Source organism: Aedes aegypti, chromosome 3 (assembly GCF_002204515.2).
Source record: "Aedes aegypti strain LVP_AGWG chromosome 3, AaegL5.0 Primary Assembly, whole genome shotgun sequence".
NCBI classification, from domain to species: Eukaryota; Metazoa; Arthropoda; class Insecta; order Diptera; family Culicidae; genus Aedes; species Aedes aegypti.
In genome coordinates, this window is record NC_035109.1 from 312,683,661 (window position 1) to 312,703,744 (window position 20,084).

Consider the following 20,084-nt stretch of genomic DNA (forward strand, 5'->3'; position numbering starts at 1 on the left):
CTTGCTGACCTGCTCGAGTATAGAAAACCTGCCAGCTGTCATCTATTTTTTTAAATATAGTTTTACCACAGACAAATTTACAATATAATGACATACACTTTGATTTATTACATCAATTTGGACTTCTCTATTCAACTTTGAACTGAAAGATTATCCTCTTTTGGAAGTTTGCACACTTGTCGTCGATGCTTGGACAGGCCACTGCTGGTGCTGAAGCAGCCCCCACACTTCGGACACCGATAGGGTTTCTCGCCGGTGTGGGCTCGCAGATGCACGTGCAGGTGATTGAGCCTTGAGAACCGTTTTCCGCACAGATTGCACACGTAATCCTTGGCACCGGCGTGTAGCTGCTGGTGTCGCTTCAGATTCGACGGATGCGTGAACGTTTTTGAGCAGATCCCGCAAGTGTACGCTTGGAAATTTTCGTGCACCGTTTCGTGGATCTTCCAATTCTTACGGGTACGGAACGACTTTCCGCAGTACTGACATTTGAAGTTTTTGATACCCTGGTGGATTTGCATATGCTCCCGCAGACCGGATGCTTTGGTGAAAGATTTGGAACAGATGTGGCAGATGTGCGAACTGGACACCTTCCGACTGGGCGTTTTCGACTGGTAATGGACACAGTGCGATATGTTGGATGGTTGTTCATAAGATTGACTAGGGAATGTGTGAGACAAAGAAGTTGATGGGATCACTACGTGATGTTCTTGCACGTGATTTGATGAATTGCTTTCCGTTAAACTAATATGTGAAGCTCGAAGTAAATTGTCATTAGAACCTGGAGTTTGTGTAACGAGAAGATCGTTACTTCTTTTGTCTTGACTATCGGAATCTTGCAGTTTTTCATCCTCGATTTCTAATTTGATTGGACTTCCAACATTTGTCACATTGTTTGAAATATTCGACACTTGTTCATGTTGTTCTTCTTCTGACGGTGCGCCATTGTCGTGCCACTGAGTTTCTTCACATTTAATGAGATCTAGCATCTGATTCCAACGCTGATTCTTTTTTGAAAAATACCTCAAACCGTTTTCTACCATTTCCAATCGCTCCAGACAATCTCTGCAGATGCCATACTGGCTATCAATTCCCGACAGCGCTATACCGAAGGTCGTATGTAGCAAATCATGCACCAATGTCTCACCAATAATCTGATCTCCGCATCCGGTGGCTATTCTTTCCGTGAGATCAAGCTTCAAACAAAGTCGACAGCAGTCCAGTTGAATTTGGCGGTTTAGGCTGGAAGCAAAAATTGAATGAGGTGAATTTAAAACCATAAAATTGATAGTAAACACTATGTTAACTAATACAAGGCTTATTGAAAAAAAAAGATGGCCTACTGCCAAAGCATATTTAAAACTGATCTAATAATTTATTATAGTTTCTAACACTTCCTTCTAGACCCAGTGTGGATCTGTTCAGGTTGGCCTTCGTGAAGACATCCGCCAGTTGGTCTCCAGTCGGAATGTACTTCACATTGATGACGTTGTTATATTGCGCATTTCTTACACCACTGGATTATCGCAGAAGTTTTTACAAGTGCGGAAACGCCAATAAAAGATGAGCAAAGGCATCAAATCGGGTAGGTGTATTCGAGGGATTTATTCTTTGTAAATCAGAGAATAAGTGCTCTGAAGACAACAACGTGGTTCGATGCGATCCCGCACTTTTATTCACACTTTCGTACTTATGAGGCCGCACTTCGCAGTCCAGTGGTGAAAGAAATACACAATAAAAATGGTCATCATTTTTTGCTTCCGTTTTTAAATTTAGGCTGTGAACCGTTTCACCAGTTCGTTTAACTTTTAGTTAAAATTTGACAGTTCGATAGTTATTTCCCCTCCGGTTAGAAATAACCCTGCTCTGGAGCATGGTTAAACTTGACAGTTCGAAAGTTATTTTCAACTCCCGTGAATTTGAGAATAACTAACCATCCGTCAACTTTGTTCTGAAATAACTACTCGACTGTCAAAGCTCAAATGGGTCATCCGCAATGTTCAATTCAACTATTTGAGGGGAAAATAACTATCGAAATGACAAATTTTAACTAATAGTTAAACGAACTGGTGAAACGGTTCACAGCCTTAGAAGTGTAAAGCGTGTAAAGCATTTTATATTTCAAACTATAAGAATAATTTTAAGAATTTTCTATCCAGACAAGATTAGAAATATGTTTGATGCAGGATATGCAATTCGTAACAATGAAAACAATTGAAAACTCTGAAAGAATATAATTTTAGGGAGTGCTCAAATTGTCAATCAACATTTAAGCAAAACGTTGTGTAGTCATTTTATTCCTAATTTTTTATGCCCGTTTTGTTTATGAATGATAGTAAAAATGATAAAAAAAACAAGTCAAGATAATTTCAAATAAAAATTATTGTAAATTTTGCACCCTATCGGACGCGACGATTTGTAATCGTCGCCGGTGAAACCGTCGCCAAAATCGTCGCCAGCCAAGCAACCGCTGTGAATTTGACGTTTCACCAGTCTTACCAACACAATGCAAAATCACCTCCTTTGATTTATTTTTTTTTGGCAATTGACATTTCACCAGTCTTGCCAACACAAAGGCAAATCACCTCCTTTGATTGGTTTGCTGGCGACGATTTGACTAGTCTGTTCTTAAGTTGGCGGCGCGTTTTGCTGCGAATGAAACAGACAATATTATCATATTTTGTAAAGTTCGGATCAGTCTAAAGGCGTTTATCTCACAATCGAATGTATTGTGCTCTGCAAGAGAAATCCACGTAATGCGATTATCTGAAAATGTCGATATACGGTCGCAGTAGTAATGAAAATCACCAAATGTTTTAGATTTAGCAAATTTGAAACATTTGTGTCCTTGAACGACGAAAAAATCCAAGCCTACTTGAATTTTGACGTTGCGTTTGAATTGCGCGCATATATTCTGCGCGTTACCGCCGCCGCTGGATGTGGATTTAATATAAGCGCCGCAATAGCTGTGAAACAATTCTTTGAACTAACCTAATAACCATACAACATGGTACTTACCTGAGACGAGACTCGCGAAGACGGTCTTCTTTTTCTGTGATTGCTAAGTTTTTTTCTTATTCCACTTTGTGTTTATACCAATTATGCGCAAGCTGTTCAAACTCTCACATGAACCTCTCAGCAAAAAAATATTGAGTTTGCATCACATCGAATCATAAATAGCCGTTTGAGTGAAATTTCATGCCAGCAAACGTAGCAGACATTAGAAATAATTAATCTTCTGCTTAGATTTATCAGCAACTTTGGAAATAACTGCTCCGTCGACTGAGGTTTTTAATAACAGTTTTTTTTTTTTTTTTTACTTTAACGTTTATTTAACAGGCTCAAGCGCCACTAGGCATAACGGAGCCGAATTCAATTGATTTTTTTTTTACAAATTCATAATTGCTTCTTAATAATCTATATTAGTTTTGGGGAACCGTAAAACTCGCGGTTTGGCCGAGGTTAAGGATAACAAAAAAATGAAGGAGAGGATAGGGTTAAGGTTTACATGTTGACGTTCAGCGTGGTAGTGAGTATCGTTGTTGCTGCAGGTCAACCGTAGAGTGGACATGACGACAACCTGTAACGGTACAAACAAACGTATTTCGAGGGGACAAGGTGGACAAACGAAACCAGAAAGGGAACTATGTGGACAGCGAGAATGGGAAATCAAACAATGACATCATTTTGCTTCAAAAATTTGTAAATAAGCATCATGTAATCGAAATCCAGCCTACCCAGAACATCTCTAATGTCTTCCTTATCTGGTTTCCCTCGGGCCCTGAGGGATTCACATAAATCGGATCTGGCAATGCCGTATTCGGAACAGTACCACACCACGTGGTTGATGTCTCTGTATCCTGCACCACAACCGCAACGGTTACTGTCTGAGAGCCCTATTCGATAGAGATGCGATCCCAAAGAGTAGTGGTTGGACATCAGCCGACACATTACCTTGATAAAGTCTCGACTCATGTCCAACCCTTTATACCACGGCTTCCTGGACACCCGAGGGAGAATGGAATGCAACCACCTACCCAAGTCACCATTGTCCCATTTCTGTTGCCAACTGAGCAGGGTTTGCTGACGAGCAATTGCAAAAAATTCATTGAAGGCGATTTGACGATCATAAATATCGCCTTCCATAGCGCCCACCTTGGCGAGTGAGTCTGCTTTCTCATTGCCCGGTATCGAACAATGTGAAGGGACCCATACCAAGGTGATGGTGTGATTCGATAAAGCACTCAATGAAGATCGTATTTCGCGAAGGAAATACGAGGAGTGCTTTAACGGCCTCATTGAACGTATAGCCTCAATGGAGCTGAGGCTATCCGTAAAAATGAAAAATCGATCAGAGGGAAGAGAGGCAATTCGCTCTAATGCATAATGTATAGCCGCTAATTCAGCGACGTATACTGAGCATGGGTTTTGAAGTTTATGGGCGGCACTATGAAATTCGTTATAAACACCAAATCCAGTGGAATCATTTGTTTTTGACCCATCAGTGTAAAACGTTCTGTCGCTGCTGACATGACCGAACTTGTTTGCAAAAATTAGTGGAATATACTCCTTTCGGAGATGATCTGGAATTCCATGGATTTCTTGCTTCATGGACAGATCAAAACCTACAGTAGAACTGGAGAAGTTGTCACCACTCCGCAGAGGGCGCATGAGACCTGGAGACAAAATTTGGTAGCATAGAAGGGTAGCAATGAGCATTGGTCCCCCGACCCGCATACTCAACCCGTAGCAGAAATCTAGTTCGTTAAAAGCGGAACCAAAAACGCTGACTTACTCGAGCCATCCCAAACCAAGATAAAAATTGCAATCTAACAAGTAAAATGAAGGTGATCAAATTCAGTGTACTTACATTTATTGCTGCTACTTATCCTATGTCCTTAATCTAATGTTGTGTTGGGTGTGGTGATCGTGTGCGGGTGTATCCCACGGCGACAGCGAAACGACGATCCTGTCCGGACAGATGGGGAGGGAAACCACCGGCGCCATGCCGGCAACCCCGCTGCTCTGCACGCCATTAGCGCAAACACACCACGACACACCACCATTGACTTTGCTGGATCCAAGAAAGGCCTAATATAGGCATACAAAAGAGCCATTAGATTGCGATAAATACACTTGTTGGGATCACGTTTGAAATTCAGTTTTTATCAACTTCTTACCGATCTCAAAAAAATGTTGCGCTTACTCGTGGCAAGCCATCGAGCGCATTGATTTAGCCATCGTGAAAACTGTGCTCTATAAGAGTGACGAAACCACATGATAAGCACCTATGTACAATTACTATGGAGTCTTCACTTACGTCGGTCAGACTCTGAAACCGAATCGTAGCACTGCACATCGAACTATCGAACTTCACTATAGCACTGGACTTGTCTGTTTGACGAGAAACCGACAACTGATGGCTATCTACACTATCGTATTGGTTTTATTGATTACTATCCTATGTGCTAGCAGTGTGCAATCATGTGGCGATCGGCCGTGATGATACTCACGAGAATGATATCGATCTCTTATCAGAGAATGAGTGCAACGATACTAGGGTTCCTGATACCGGAGCCTGGTTTTTATGGCAAGCTGCCTCTTGGCAGAATCGGGTGGTATGGTAAGGTGTGTTTAGGTGATGTGGATTTGGTCGTAGTATGAAGGCAAGAGCAGCATGCGCCCAGCGGAGCATACATCTGAGGCATGCGGCGCGATCGACCGACACTTGACAACGATCGATCCGATGATCATGTTCTGTTGTGAGTGTTGTATCAGTGTGATGGTTTGACATGGTAGTATCTGACCGGAACTCTTGTATTGATTGGCATGGCTATGGGCACTCAGAGGGACCCAGTGTGCGCGAGCAATGATAACTCACCACAGCAATCCAGTAAGAGGAACAGGTTACAATACCCCCGCGCCAGACAGTAATATGGGGAGAACATCTACAATGACCTTCTCAATATTACTGCAATCTAATTTACCAGAGTCAAATCCACTCACACGACAGCCAATTGCCGTCCAGATAAACAAGTGTTCAGTTTTGTCAAGTGTAATCCGTAATCCATTTGAGAGAACATTCTTGTCGGGTCAGACTTTGAGATCTTATACAGAGGCATGATCTATTTTTACTATGATTTTACTACTACTGTCGGTTCAAACAGTTTGGATTTTACGGTTGTTGTAGTTGATCAAGGGTTGAACTGTTGTTGTAATACCGACTGTGCTGGAGTATGTTACACCTATAGTGTTCAATTCAGTATCTGCTATCAAAAACAAACACTATTCGTGCGTCGAGGGGATGCTAAAAATCTCCAACAGATCACAATATTTAGAGTTTGTTTGTATTTTAGATTGAATCCTGTCGAGTCATGAGAATACTGAAGGTTCCTCACGACCAGTCTGGTTCGATTTAGTTATGCTCGATTCTTTCTTACCATGTCAGAGGAATTTTTAGATCGCTTCTGACTGTCTAGACAGGAATTTATTGAGATTCTTATTCGTACTTTTTCTTAACTGGAAATTCGGCATATTTCAATACCTACATCCTTGAATATTATCGCGTCAAGAGACTACAAAAGTAATCTTATGACTGAGAAGGCAAGACTTTGTTCTTACCTCGCCTAGAGAGTACAGAGGGTATCTTTTGGCTATTGCGACTGCTCATAATATTACGTATTAAACTCATTTATACTACACTCTTTACTCGTTTACACTTAATTTCACACTACAAAACACTCAATTCTAACATTTTTCTCATTCATACTTCAGATGGCCATCTTTATCCTAACATTCATTGATTCAAATTCACTGCATACGATTGTTCACAACATACAAAATCTCATCTACAATTAATTATCTATTCACACAAATTCACACTAATTTACACAATTAACACTTAATACACCATTCACTCGGGGATCAAATCTTGAGCTGCGAAAACACCTAAATTCCTGCCATTCTCATCTTCCAGTTCATAAGAAGTTGCCCCTCTCCTGGCAATTATCTTGCAAGGGACGTACACTGGACCTAGCTTCGCAGCATAATGCTCCGCTGCATTGGACAGCTTGAAGTGCTTTTTGTACACTTTCTGCCCTATGGAAAAAGTTGGAGGTAATGCTTTGTGTCGGCTATCGTAATTTTTCTTATATTTTTCAAATTGCTTCTTATTATTCCTAACAACCTCTTCGTACAAAGGACCCACAACCACTTCTCTTCGTTGAGTAAATTGATCTATTGATGGATCAGAAGTTTGCCTATCTTGAAGATGGTCCCTTCCATCTACGATCGATTCATACCCATGAACAAGGAAAAACGGAGTGTATCCTGTGGACAAATGTTTCGTATTATTGATAGCAAATTCGATCTGAGCGATTTGCGTATCCCAAAGACGATGATCAGACTGACAATAAGTCCTGATGCATGCCAAAATGACTCTATTCACTCTCTCTACTGGATTGTTCTGACAGTGACGCCGAGCATTCTTAAAATGATGGACATTGTACTTCTTTAACAATTCTTGGAACTTGTTCCCCAAAAATGTTACCGCATTGTCTGAGATCAATGTTTGAGGAACTCCCAGTTTGAAAAACCATTCAGTCTCAATGATTTTTGTCAAGCTGTCCACGCTGATTTTCTTAACAGGAAACAGGCGAACGTACTTGGTAAAAATGTCCAAACATACTAATAAGTCAGTGTTCCCAGATTTACTTCTGACAAATCCACTTAAGTAGTCAAGTGCAATCATTTGAAAAGGACGTGTTGCACTTTTCTGCTCTCCCATCGGAGGAATGGTTGGCACAGTTGTATATTTAGATTCTTTACACTTACTGCACTTAGATAAAACTTTTTTCACATCCATTTTCATTTTCGGCCAGTAAAATTTTTGTTTCAATCGCTCCAAGGTTTTGTCAACACCCAAATGCATTAGCATTGCATGTTCTCGTTCAACTAGTGCCTGCATTTTGTCTGGAGGTACAACTAACTTCCATTCAAATCTGGCTGGCTCATGTAAGGAACGAGCAGTGATGAATTTGTACAAATCGTTGTTTTCAATCTTAAAATTTGGATAATTTTCAGGGTTTTCATTAACTTTTCTTTTCAGTTCCAGGTACCATTCTGAAGTGGAATCTTCAAATATGGCATAAACAGCACGACTAAGAGTGTCGCAGACTATATTGTCTCGACCTTTTCTGTGTCTAATGGTCATATCAAACTCTTGAAGCTTAACTGACCAACGGGACAGTCGCGAGCTTGGACGCCACTTCGAGTTGCAAATGAAAGTCAACGCTGAGCAGTCCGTGACTAAAGTAAAGTGTGAACCTTCAATATAGGAACGAAAATGTTCAATTGCTTCGAGAGCAGCCAAGCCTTCTTTGTCAGTTGGCCCATACTTTTTCTCGCAAGCTGTTAATTTCCTCGAAAAATACGCAATTATATGCTCTTTCCCTTCTAATTCTTGGGTAAGAATTCCTGCTATAGCTAGATCACTAGCATCAGTTTGCACTGTGAATTCTTTCAACCAATCTGGATTTGAAAGGACAGGTTCTGACATCAAGCATTCTTTCAGATGTCTGAAAGCCGTTTCAGCTTTCTCAGTCCACCTAATCTTCTTAGGCTTGCCTTTCAGCAAGTCTGAGATAGGGGCTGATATACCGCTAAAATTAGGGATGAAATTGCGGTAGTATCCTGCCATCCCCAAGAATCTGCGAATCTCCTTTGGAGTTTGCGGTCTAGCAAACTTGGAGATCGCAGCTACTCTCTCAGGATTCGGCTGATAACCATCTTCCGAAAGGATAAAGCCTAAGTATTTGATCTTTTTGAGGCAAAATTTACATTTCTGTAAATTTACCGAAAGATTGGCTTCTCTAAGACATTCGGCCACGATTTTTAAGTATTTGATGTGGTCTTCAAAATTATTTGTTGCGATAATGATATCATCCAGGTATGAAAAGATAAATGGTTCATATTTTCCTTCTTTTAGAGCAATGTCTAGAATTCGAGACATTGTCGCACTGCTGTTAATGAGGCCAAATGGAAGGCGCTTGTAATGGAAAAGACCTCTTCCTAAAATTTTAAAGCTGGTGAATTTTTTTGAATTTTCTGCTAGTTTTACTTGTAAGAAAGATTCCTTTAAATCGATTACAGAAAAATATTTATTTTTGCCCAAATTATTGAGGATTCTCATAGAGCTGGCTAGAGGATATGCGTCGCGTACTGTTTTGGCATTCAGCTTGCGAGCGTCTAAGCAAAGCCTCATGTCTCCATTTTCCTTTGTTACTGGAACAACTTGCAGAGCCCAGCTGGAATTTGATGGTTCTATTATGTCCATCTTCAAAAGTCTGTCAATTTCTACATTGACTTTTTTTTGAATGGTCGGAGACCAAGGATGCGGGTTCAAATGGATTGCTTTACTGTCCGTCAGTTCTATATTATGTTCCATCACGTTGCAAGCATCAAGAGTGTCTGGTTCTGATATTTTGAATGATTTTTTTACTTCTTCTAACATCTGATTTTGTTCAGCAGTGAGAGCATGAACATTTGATACATTTTCATTGCGTTGCTCAACATTGCAAGCCGTGAAGTCTTGCGAATGATGAGTTTCATTAAATGTTAGTTCAATGTTGAACAATTTAAAGAAATCCATGCCTAAAATACATCTACTTTCTAATTCTGGAACAACTAGACAAGGAAGTATTTTTGTTGTTTCATTTACATTGAAAGGGATGTCAACATATCCTAAGATTTGCATTGGATGTCCACTTGCACTTGAAATGCTTACATCTCGCTCTAGTGGTTGTATTTGAAGAAAGCTGGTTATGTTACCAAATTGTTCACCAACTAGAGTTACATTACTACCACTATCTAGTAATCCATGAAGCTGTAAGCCTAGGATGTTAAATGTTAGAAAATACCTTGCGTCTCCATCTAGGTTCACTAGTACAGAATTAACGTTGTGAAAATGATCAGTAAATTCATCATAATCATCACCTGACGTGTGATTATCATGCTGCGTATCCATTTCTGCAATTTTGTTTCGAAATGATTCAATTAAATTCTTGGAACCCGATTGTGGAGGATTTTGAGCGATTGGGAAAACAACCTCCTTCAATTTTCCCTTATTTGGTTTTTTGATTCACAGAAGGGACATTCTTCGTAGTGGAATTCAGGCAAACCACAAATGCAACAGAAGACAGTTCGTCTTGAGTAACATCTGGTATAATGATGACCGAATTTGCGGCAGTTGAAACAAACTTTGCGATCTGGAATTCTGTAAAATTTGAGAATATCATCTAACGTTAAATCTCTCCAACTGTTCTCAGGTTTGTATTCTTCAATCACCCTATTTGGATTACCACCATACCGATTTTGATTGTTCGCTAAGTTTTGGTATTGTGGTCGGTTGGAGTTTTGAAACTGCGTTGGATTATTGTTGTTTTTGCGATTATTATTTTGATTATTTCGAGAATTTGATGGCAGATTTTGTTGCTGATTCCTATTGCTGTTGGATGGTTCAGTGGAAGATTGATTAGAAAGAAATGGAGATTCAAATCTAGCTAGGCTTGTGACCTCATTCACCTTATTGTTTTCGAATGAAAGGACAAAACGATTCATTAATGCCTCATTACTATTATCAATCCTTGTGCAAAAGTTTTCAAGTGAATTTAAATCTTTAACATCCATCAGAGCTAGCTTGTCTCTGTAGGTTGGTCTCATGGTGTGCCAAATAATGTCAAATTTGTCCTGATCCGGTAGTGGGGTTGTTCTGCATAAGAAAAACTGTTCCATGCGAACCAAAAAATTTGAAAAAAGCTCATGTTTTGCTTGAAACATTGAAAATGACCTAATTTTTATGTAATGATCTATGTTTTTGGGTAAGAATTGGTTTCTTAAAGCCTGGATAAAATAATCCCAATCCTTGCATCGTAATATTGGCCATTTTGCCACAAACCAGTCTTGGGCTGGCCCAACTAATAAAAAGTGAGCTGATCGGAATAAATCTGATTTAGTCATGTTCTCAGATTGAGCAAAAAATTCAACTCGACGGAGAAACAAATTCAATCCAATGCCATTATCATTCCCAGCGTATTTTATTGGCCATTGTGAAACAGCTAATGCTTTTTTATTAGAGTTCTGGTTAGCATTTAAATTATGGAAAAGTGGGTTACTATTCCATGCTAGATTGCCAGATTTAATATTGAATCCAGGTGGAAGCATATTGCTTACACTGCTTTCAATTGAAAATTCGGGTAAATTGGGTTCAAAGTTAAGATCAAGATTTGGAGCACCATTTTCTTCTAATAATTGTTCCACCATTCTTGCATTAGTTTTAGGGATTGTTCCAGTATATCTTTGATTGTTTTCTTCTTCTTTCTCTTCAATCACCACCATTGGACGATTTTGTGATAATTTGGGCGGAATCGGAATTTTCGAACGATTATCTTCATGCATTTCTTCACTATTTCTGTTCTTCTCAATTACACTACCATTTTCTGCTGCTTTCTTCGCGTATACTCTATCAAGTTCCTCCCTAAAAGCGGGGGAAATCGAAAGTCTTCGAACTTGCTTTTCACTCATTTCGCTTATTCTCATCACCGGACTAGCTTCTTCGTTTTCAAAAATATTAAACGCTTGCAAAAAATCTTCTTCACTTTGAATTGCATTCGCCATTAGTGTCCTTTTTCACTATTCAGTGTCCTTTTTCACTATTCAAATCAACTCTTTTGTTTCACAAATAATAACTTTCTTTGAGATTCGGCCTTTCTTGTTTCACCAAACAAAATCCTTGGTGGGATTCAAATAAAAATAATAAAACAAAAAAAAATGAAATTCAAAATCTAATTCATGCACTAATTCACTTTGATTGAAAATCTAAGAAACTACATTTATCAAATAAATTTTACCTTAATCAATTTCATCTCAAATAAAAATAATCACTTCATGCACAAAAAACAAATTCAATATTACTTAATAAACTCCCTAATTGCACTTCAACATAATAATAATAATTCACTTCAGGTACTTCAAAACGATTATAAGAAGAAAAAATCAGTTCATGTAATTAAAAAGGTAATTCAAAATAATTCAATAAAAATTTTATATACATATTTACAAGAGAGATCAGCCATTTTATATGAAAACTCAAAATCATCTTTTAATAAGCGAATGACTCCAAAAAGAAAACTTCGTCAGGTGGTTCAATCCGCTTTACAATTATTTACGTTGGGCGCCATTTGTCACCACTCCGCAGAGGGCGCATGAGACCTGGAGACAAAATTTGGTAGCATAGAAGGGTAGCAATGAGCATTGGTCCCCCGACCCGCATACTCAACCCGTAGCAGAAATCTAGTTCGTTAAAAGCGGAACCAAAAACGCTGACTTACTCGAGCCATCCCAAACCAAGATAAAAATTGCAATCTAACAAGTAAAATGAAGGTGATCAAATTCAGTGTACTTACATTTATTGCTGCTACTTATCCTATGTCCTTAATCTAATGTTGTGTTGGGTGTGGTGATCGTGTGCGGGTGTATCCCACGGCGACAGCGAAACGACGATCCTGTCCGGACAGATGGGGAGGGAAACCACCGGCGCCATGCCGGCAACCCCGCTGCTCTGCACGCCATTAGCGCAAACACACCACGACACACCACCATTGACTTTGCTGGATCCAAGAAAGGCCTAATATAGGCATACAAAAGAGCCATTAGATTGCGATAAATACACTTGTTGGGATCACGTTTGAAATTCAGTTTTTATCAACTTCTTACCGATCTCAAAAAAATGTTGCGCTTACTCGTGGCAAGCCATCGAGCGCATTGATTTAGCCATCGTGAAAACTGTGCTCTATAAGAGTGACGAAACCACATGATAAGCACCTATGTACAATTACTATGGAGTCTTCACTTACGTCGGTCAGACTCTGAAACCGAATCGTAGCACTGCACATCGAACTATCGAACTTCACTATAGCACTGGACTTGTCTGTTTGACGAGAAACCGACAACTGATGGCTATCTACACTATCGTATTGGTTTTATTGATTACTATCCTATGTGCTAGCAGTGTGCAATCATGTGGCGATCGGCCGTGATGATACTCACGAGAATGATATCGATCTCTTATCAGAGAATGAGTGCAACGATACTAGGGTTCCTGATACCGGAGCCTGGTTTTTATGGCAAGCTGCCTCTTGGCAGAATCGGGTGGTATGGTAAGGTGTGTTTAGGTGATGTGGATTTGGTCGTAGTATGAAGGCAAGAGCAGCATGCGCCCAGCGGAGCATACATCTGAGGCATGCGGCGCGATCGACCGACACTTGACAACGATCGATCCGATGATCATGTTCTGTTGTGAGTGTTGTATCAGTGTGATGGTTTGACATGGTAGTATCTGACCGGAACTCTTGTATTGATTGGCATGGCTATGGGCACTCAGAGGGACCCAGTGTGCGCGAGCAATGATAACTCACCACAGCAATCCAGTAAGAGGAACAGGTTACAAAGTCTGGGAAGCAACTACGATTTGGAGCATTCAATGAAGGGTTAACCTCCAGACTCATGTACCAGTAGTACAGTGTCATAAATTTTGTTTGAGGATTTCGTTCGATTAGCTTTTCAAAATTTCCAATCACCAATGGATTTAACACCTCACATCGGATGAGGTAGCGTAGCGATAATTCCGCGAAACGATCTGATAAAGGCAGTACTCCTGCTAAAACTTCTAAACTCATCGTATGAGTTGATGACATGCATCCTAGCGCGATCCGAAGACAACGATACTGGATACGCTCCAGCTTCAGGATGTGTGTTTTCGCGGCGGATTGAAAACAAAAGCTACCGTATTCGAGAACCGACAGAATCGTTGTTCGATATAGCTTTATCAGATCTTCCGGGTGGGCTCCCCACCATGTTCCAGTGAGGGTACGCATGAAGTTGATTCGTTGCTGGCATTTCTGATACAAATATTTGATGTGCTTTCCCCAGGTGCATTTAGAGTCGAACCAGACCCCTAGATACATGTGTGAAATACCCTGAGCAAGCTCCTTACCCATGAGTTGAAGCTCTACCTTTGCAGGATCACGCTTCTTAGAAAAGACAACCAACTCAGTTTTCTCCGGAGAGAATTCGATACCCAGCTTCAAGGCCCAAGTAGACAAATTGTCTAGAGTATCTTGCAGTGGTCTTTGCAAATCATCCGCCCCTGGTCCTGTTACAGAAACAACGGCATCATCCGCAAGCTGTCTTAGCGAGCAATTTTCCACGAGACAATCATCAATGTCTCTGACATAGAAATTGTAAAGAAGGGGACTTAAACATGAGCCCTGGGGGAGACCCATGTAACTTATTCGTGAAGTTGTTGAGGTACCGTGAGAAAAGCTCATACGTTTCTCAGACAACAAATTATACAAGTAGTTGTTTAACAATAATGAAAGTCCACAATCTTGAAGTTTGTCTGAAAGGACATCTATGCATACTGAATCAAAAGCCCCCTTAATGTCCAAAAATACTGAGCCCATTTGCTCCTTTTGAGCATAGGCTAGTTGGATTTCTGTTGAAAGTAACGCAAGACAGTCGTTCGTTCCTTTGCCTCTGCGGAAACCAAATTGCGTATCTGAGAGAAAGCCGTTCACTTCAACCCATTTGTCAAGCCGATAAAGAATCATCTTCTCTAACAGCTTGCGTAAGCACTGCAGCATCGCGATAGGGCGGTACGAGTTGTAATCCGACGCGGGTTTTCCGGGCTTTTGGATGGCAATTACTCTCACTTGTCTCCAATCATCCGGAACAATGTTGCCTTCAAGAAACTGATTGTATAAGTCCAACAAGCGCCTCTTCGCGACGTCTGGGAGGTTTTTGAGCAAGTTGAACTTAATCCTATCCATTCCTGGGGCGGAGTTGTTACATGAAAGGAGAGCAAGTGAGAACTCAAGCATCGAAAAGGGTCTATCAACTTCGTTTCTCTCTGGCAAACAAGCGCGAACCGTCCTGTACACGGGAACGGAGTCAGGACACACTTTCTTAGCGAACTGGAAGATCCACCGAGAAGAGTGTTCTTTATCCTCATTTACCGACGACGCGTTGCGCATTCTTCTCCCGGCGGACCATAATGCTGTCATCGACGTTTCCCTCGAAAGTCCGTTTACGAAATTTCGCCAATATCCTCGTTTCTTCGCTTTGACAAGGCTACCAAACTTGCGTTCAAGAGAGGTATAGCGCTCGTAGTTTTCCCGAGAACCGCGTTTCCGGTATTCTTTAAACGCGGCGGATTTTTCCCGATATACTGCGGTGCACTCCTCATCCCACCACGGGGTGGGTGGCCGACGTCGAACTTTCGATCCCGGTATTGGTCGACGCTGTGCTTGAAGAGCACTGTTGACGATTAATTCGGATAGGAACTGATACTCTTCCAACGGAGGAAGTAACTCGACCGAATGCACGCCATCGATGATTAACTCAGCGTACTTTCCCCAGTCAATATGTTTCGTGAGGTCATACGCTAAGTCGATCTGGCGGGCCTGACACGAATCATTGGTGATAGAAATTTTGATAGGCAGGTGATCACTACCATGGGGATCTTGAATCACTTTCCACGTGCAATCCAATGATAGCGAATTCGAACAGATTGAGAGGTCTAACATGCTAGGTGGAGCTGGAGGTCTTACTCGTGTTGCTTCCCCAGTGTTTAAAATTGTCAAGTTGAAGTCGTCGCACAAGTCGTATATCAAGGACGAACGGTTATCGTCATACATTGACCCCCAGGCTGTACCGTGCGAATTAAAATCGCCAACGACTATCCGTGGAGCCGGCATAGCGCAGCAGATGGCTGCAAGGTCCCTGCGAGATACCCTGGCGCTCGGCGGCAGGTACACACTTGCTATGCTAAAGCTTTTGCCTCGTATCGTGACCTGCAATGCGACTACTTCGGTGCCAGTCATCGGGGGGAAGTCAACTCTATAAAAGGAGTGGAGTTTTCTGATCCCCAATAACACCCCTCCATAACCGTCCCCTCGATCCTGACGGATAATGTTAAAATCGTGGAAAGAAATATCTTTATCAGAAGTGAGCCATGTTTCACTAAGGGCAAATATGTCACAGCGCGTGCTGTGGACTAAAAATTTAAACGCATCAATATTTTTAAGAATGCTTCTACAATTCCACTGTAGGATTACGATCATATCCCCGACCTCGTTGGTTGAATTATCCATCGAGAGATATGAACGAATCAAGAATCGGCCATTGTGAAAACAGACGTTTCAGAAGAGGTTTCACGAAAGGAAGAGCCATGTTAATGAGGTTTCTTGTTGCGGGAGAAACTTCCAATATTTTGAAGATGATTTCCACAATCCCAGAAAGTGTTAGTTTGTCGGAAGTTTCGACACTTTCCTGTCGAGCCGAAGGAATATTTGCGTGTTGGCTTTCTGGGCGAAAAACTGGGATATCTGGGGTTTTAGATGATCCCGGAAGTGACGGAAAATCTCCAGGGACAAGTCTGAAACCTGGTGGATTTGCTTTGATAGCTTTTTCGAAACTTCTTGACTTTTTCAGGGAGGGTCGGAGTTCCTTCTGTGCGTTTTGAGAATTTTGCTGACGATGTCGCAGCTGTCTAGCAACAGCTCGCTTTCTCTTTGATCCTGTTTGCACAATAGTATACTCTTCACCCTCCTCAGAGTCAGAACCTTGCTCATCGTCAGCTAGGGAGGTGAAGATATTGTTGCTAGCTATTGGTTGGGCTGGCGGAGCAACAGCTGGGGCGATCTTCTTCAGCATTTCTGCGTAAGAACGCTTCGATCGTTGCTGTAGAGATCGAATTTGATGTTTCTCCCTCTCTATATACCTAGGACATGTGGTGAGCTCATGTGGAGCTTGACCACAGCATGTACACTTAGGTTCTGTACTGCAGGCACCCTCAACATGTTGCTCACCGCATTTAGCGCATCGTGGTTTGTTACAACAGAAAGGTGTGGTATGACCAATCTGTTGGCACTTATCACAGTGCATGACCGTAGGTTTATAGAGGCGAACGGGTAACCGAAGTTTCCCGATCACCAAGTAGTCCGGAAGCGCCGATCCAGAGAATGTGACGCAAAACGAATTTGAGGGCTGTTTTGTGCCATCAGGAGCCACCTTCTTCATTTGTCTGACATCAAGGATAGTGACTGGGGGAACATCACGGTTTTTAAACCCTCCAGCACCAGCTTTGATGTCAGCGCAACTCAAATACGGTTCGGTGACAACCCCTGCGATCTCAATGTCTCGACTTGGTATGTATACTCTGTACTCCATCGAGAAGAGCTCGTAGGAAGCAATTCTATTTGCCTGTTCACGATCACTGACAGTGATTCGGAGCTTGTCACGGCTGGGTGCATCTACAGACTCGATGCCCCGAAACGACTTTGCCAAATCTTTTTCGATTTGCAATTTGTTTAACGGTTTACCTTTGGGCCGGAAAAAAACCAGAAAGGGACCCTTAGATCCGGGCGGGTAAGCTTTCTGGCGGGGGTTCGCTTTACCAAAGGTGGAGGGGAGCGCTTGCCGTTGATGTGCAGAGGAAGAATTCGAAGAGGATGTTTCCATTGGTACTTGTGGACTGACCAATGTTTCGTACGATGGTGATTCAATAGATTCATCCTCAGAAAGATGGGTAATGGACTGTTCGATTTCAGGCAACCTCACTGGAGTTTGTAATTCAGGCGCTCCTTGTAGGGGAGAAGACCCTGTTTCTAATACGCCGGTCTCCATAGGGGAGACATTTTCAACAAAATTATTGTTTGACTCGTCTTCGGAGGATATTAGAAATTGCGAATTGCCCCCGCCTTCATCATTTGGATCCATTGTGTTGTAATATTAACACAAGGGAAAATCAAAAACCTAACTAATATTTACAAGTGGGCTTTTTTTAATTTAGCTCACAGAAAGTAGCGTTGGTTCACGCTTCGAGAAAAATAACAATAGCAATAATAACCAAAAAAAAAAAAATGATTTGATTGATTTTGCACTGCTGTGTGAGTTAATCAATATTAATGCAACACAAAAAAAAAATCAAATTAATAATACAAAAAAAAAAATAATAATTCAGCAAAAAAAAAATTCTATTTTAGTCAAGGGAAAAAACACTTCGAGACCACTGTGTAAGTCAACGTAGATGAAATTGTCCGACCGACGGCAAACAATGCAACCAAGAAAATATGAACAATTTACCTAACCACAGCGTGCTACAGCTTGTTATCTGCTTACTGTAGGTAGTCAAACAGGCGGCGTTTTCTGACCTTGGCTCGTTCGATCTGCTGGAGCTGGGTACAACGATGAAAGCGCGTTGATGTTTGCGATGGGCACGATGGTAGATGACGGGGAGGAGGGACCCCCGGTTTGCCCTTTGGTGATGCTTCGACGCACAGTCTAGCCGTAGGACTAAGCCAGGACTAGCTGCTTCCACGTGTTGCGCGATTACCGTTTCGTTCACTGGTAGGATTAGCGAATGATAAAAAAACTCCACTTGGAGAAAAACTCTACCGAAAAAACGAATGGTTCAGAGCACGGAATAAAGGCGACCGTCTCGATAGAGCGCACGACGAGGAATGTAATAACAGTTTACTTTGAACACAATACTTTTCACTTTTTCAGCCATAAAAACGGTGGGCTGCATTTGACGTTTCGTGAGAGGGGAATCTGGGCTGCATATGACGTTGATATTTTTCCTCTTCGCGAGTCTCTCTCAGGTACTTACCTCACGTTCCGAAACACCTTCGGTTCCTGATAGCCATCGAACCCGGTAAAATGCTGCTGGCAGATTACCACCTCCAGGGGATCCACATCCTTCGGGAAGGACTCACCCGTGCCCAGTTCGTTGGCTTGGCGCCACCTTTCGTAGAGGAAACTACTCCGCGGAAAGCGATGCACGTAATTCTGCGCGTCCCGTTCGCAGCTTGGAACAACACATTGCATTTTGAGCTTGAACAGTGTTGTTTCGGAAATTCGCGCGATCGAAGATTATCAAAGATAAGAATGCACTCGATGCATTTTTAGATGTTTACAAACAAGCCGAATGCACCCGAACATTGACAACTCCAACAAAAAAGCTTGTACTAAAAATTGTTTATGTACTAAATTGAGTTCGTTTTGTTTTTCTAGCAAAGTAACTAACAGCTGTAGAAAAGTAAAACTCAAAAAAAAGGTGAGTTTTGTGTGAAAATTTGCCTTATTTTCAATTGATTATTCCACACCATTATAATTTTTCAGATTTCTATCCGTATACGCGTTAAAAGTCTCCACCGGCAGCATGCCATGCGTAGTTCCGAACTGCAACCCGAAAGGGCAATGCTTTGCGTTGCGTTTTCCGCAAAGTTACCTCCTGACGGAACGCTGGAAGGAAGCAATCGAGCTGGGTTCGGGGGAGGCTCTGGCGGAACATGTGGATTTGCTTGCGGCGGAAGTTTGCCAGCAACATTTCGTCGAGTTCAACGACTACGGCGAGCCGATCGTTTTCAACAGTGAGGATTGGACCAGGTAGGTGCCAATTCCCGAGCAAAGGGTGGTGGGACCTTATCAGAACATATATAGCTTGTTACTTGTTAGAACAGTGATTCCCAGTGAACCTTTTTGAATCACGGCCCTCTTTGATGTTATACAAACATGCCACGAACCCAAAAAACTTTTTTTTTCGGAATAGAAGCTTTCCAAAGATTTAATAATGAAAATCCTCCGAACAATTAATGTTCTTAAAATAAAAGTATATTAAAGCTTTCTAAAGATAATAAATCATAAGATATTCTTGGTAGGGCACTCGAAGGTTCTTTCTGTTATCCATCATAGATAATACAATTAAATCATTATACCAAGATCATCTGGGTCCACTAAGAATTTGCTACAGTCAACTCTCCATAACTCGATATTGAAGGAACCATCGAGTTATTGAGGTATCGAGTTATAGAACACAAAACCAGTGTAAACGCGATTCAAGGGACCATCGAGGTAGCCATGAAAACCAATTTTTACAACTGGTACGAAAAATAGCAAATTTCTCAGGTGATAAGGTCTCTTTTTAGATTCTTGGTCATTATTTTAATCAAAATGGCTTCAGAGAA

General features: G+C 41.4%; 1 protein-coding gene across 1 annotated transcript; it reads right to left on the reverse strand.

Moving 5' to 3' along the window:
* Window positions 1–76: 76 nt before the first annotated feature.
* LOC110677761 (zinc finger protein 665-like) lies at window positions 77–19,066 on the reverse strand. The gene is made up of 2 exons (XM_021849103.1): window positions 18,728–19,066; window positions 77–1,242 (listed from the first exon to the last, which is right to left on the reverse strand). The coding sequence occupies exons 1-2, from the start codon at window positions 18,943–18,945 to the stop codon at window positions 132–134; spliced, it is 1,329 nt and encodes a 442-aa protein (XP_021704795.1). The 5' UTR covers window positions 18,946–19,066; the 3' UTR covers window positions 77–131.
* Between the last annotated feature and the right edge of the window lie 1,018 nt (window positions 19,067–20,084).

Excerpts from the sequence above, each read along its gene's own strand:
- LOC110677761 (XM_021849103.1), bottom strand. The coding sequence starts at position 18,945 with ATGCAATGTGTTGTTCCAAGCTGCGAACGGGACGCGCAGAATTACGTG. Across the intron at positions 1,243-18,727 it reads AAGGTGTTTCGGAACGTGAG|CCTAAACCGCCAAATTCAAC; the intron begins GTAAGTACCTGA and ends TTTTGCTTCCAG.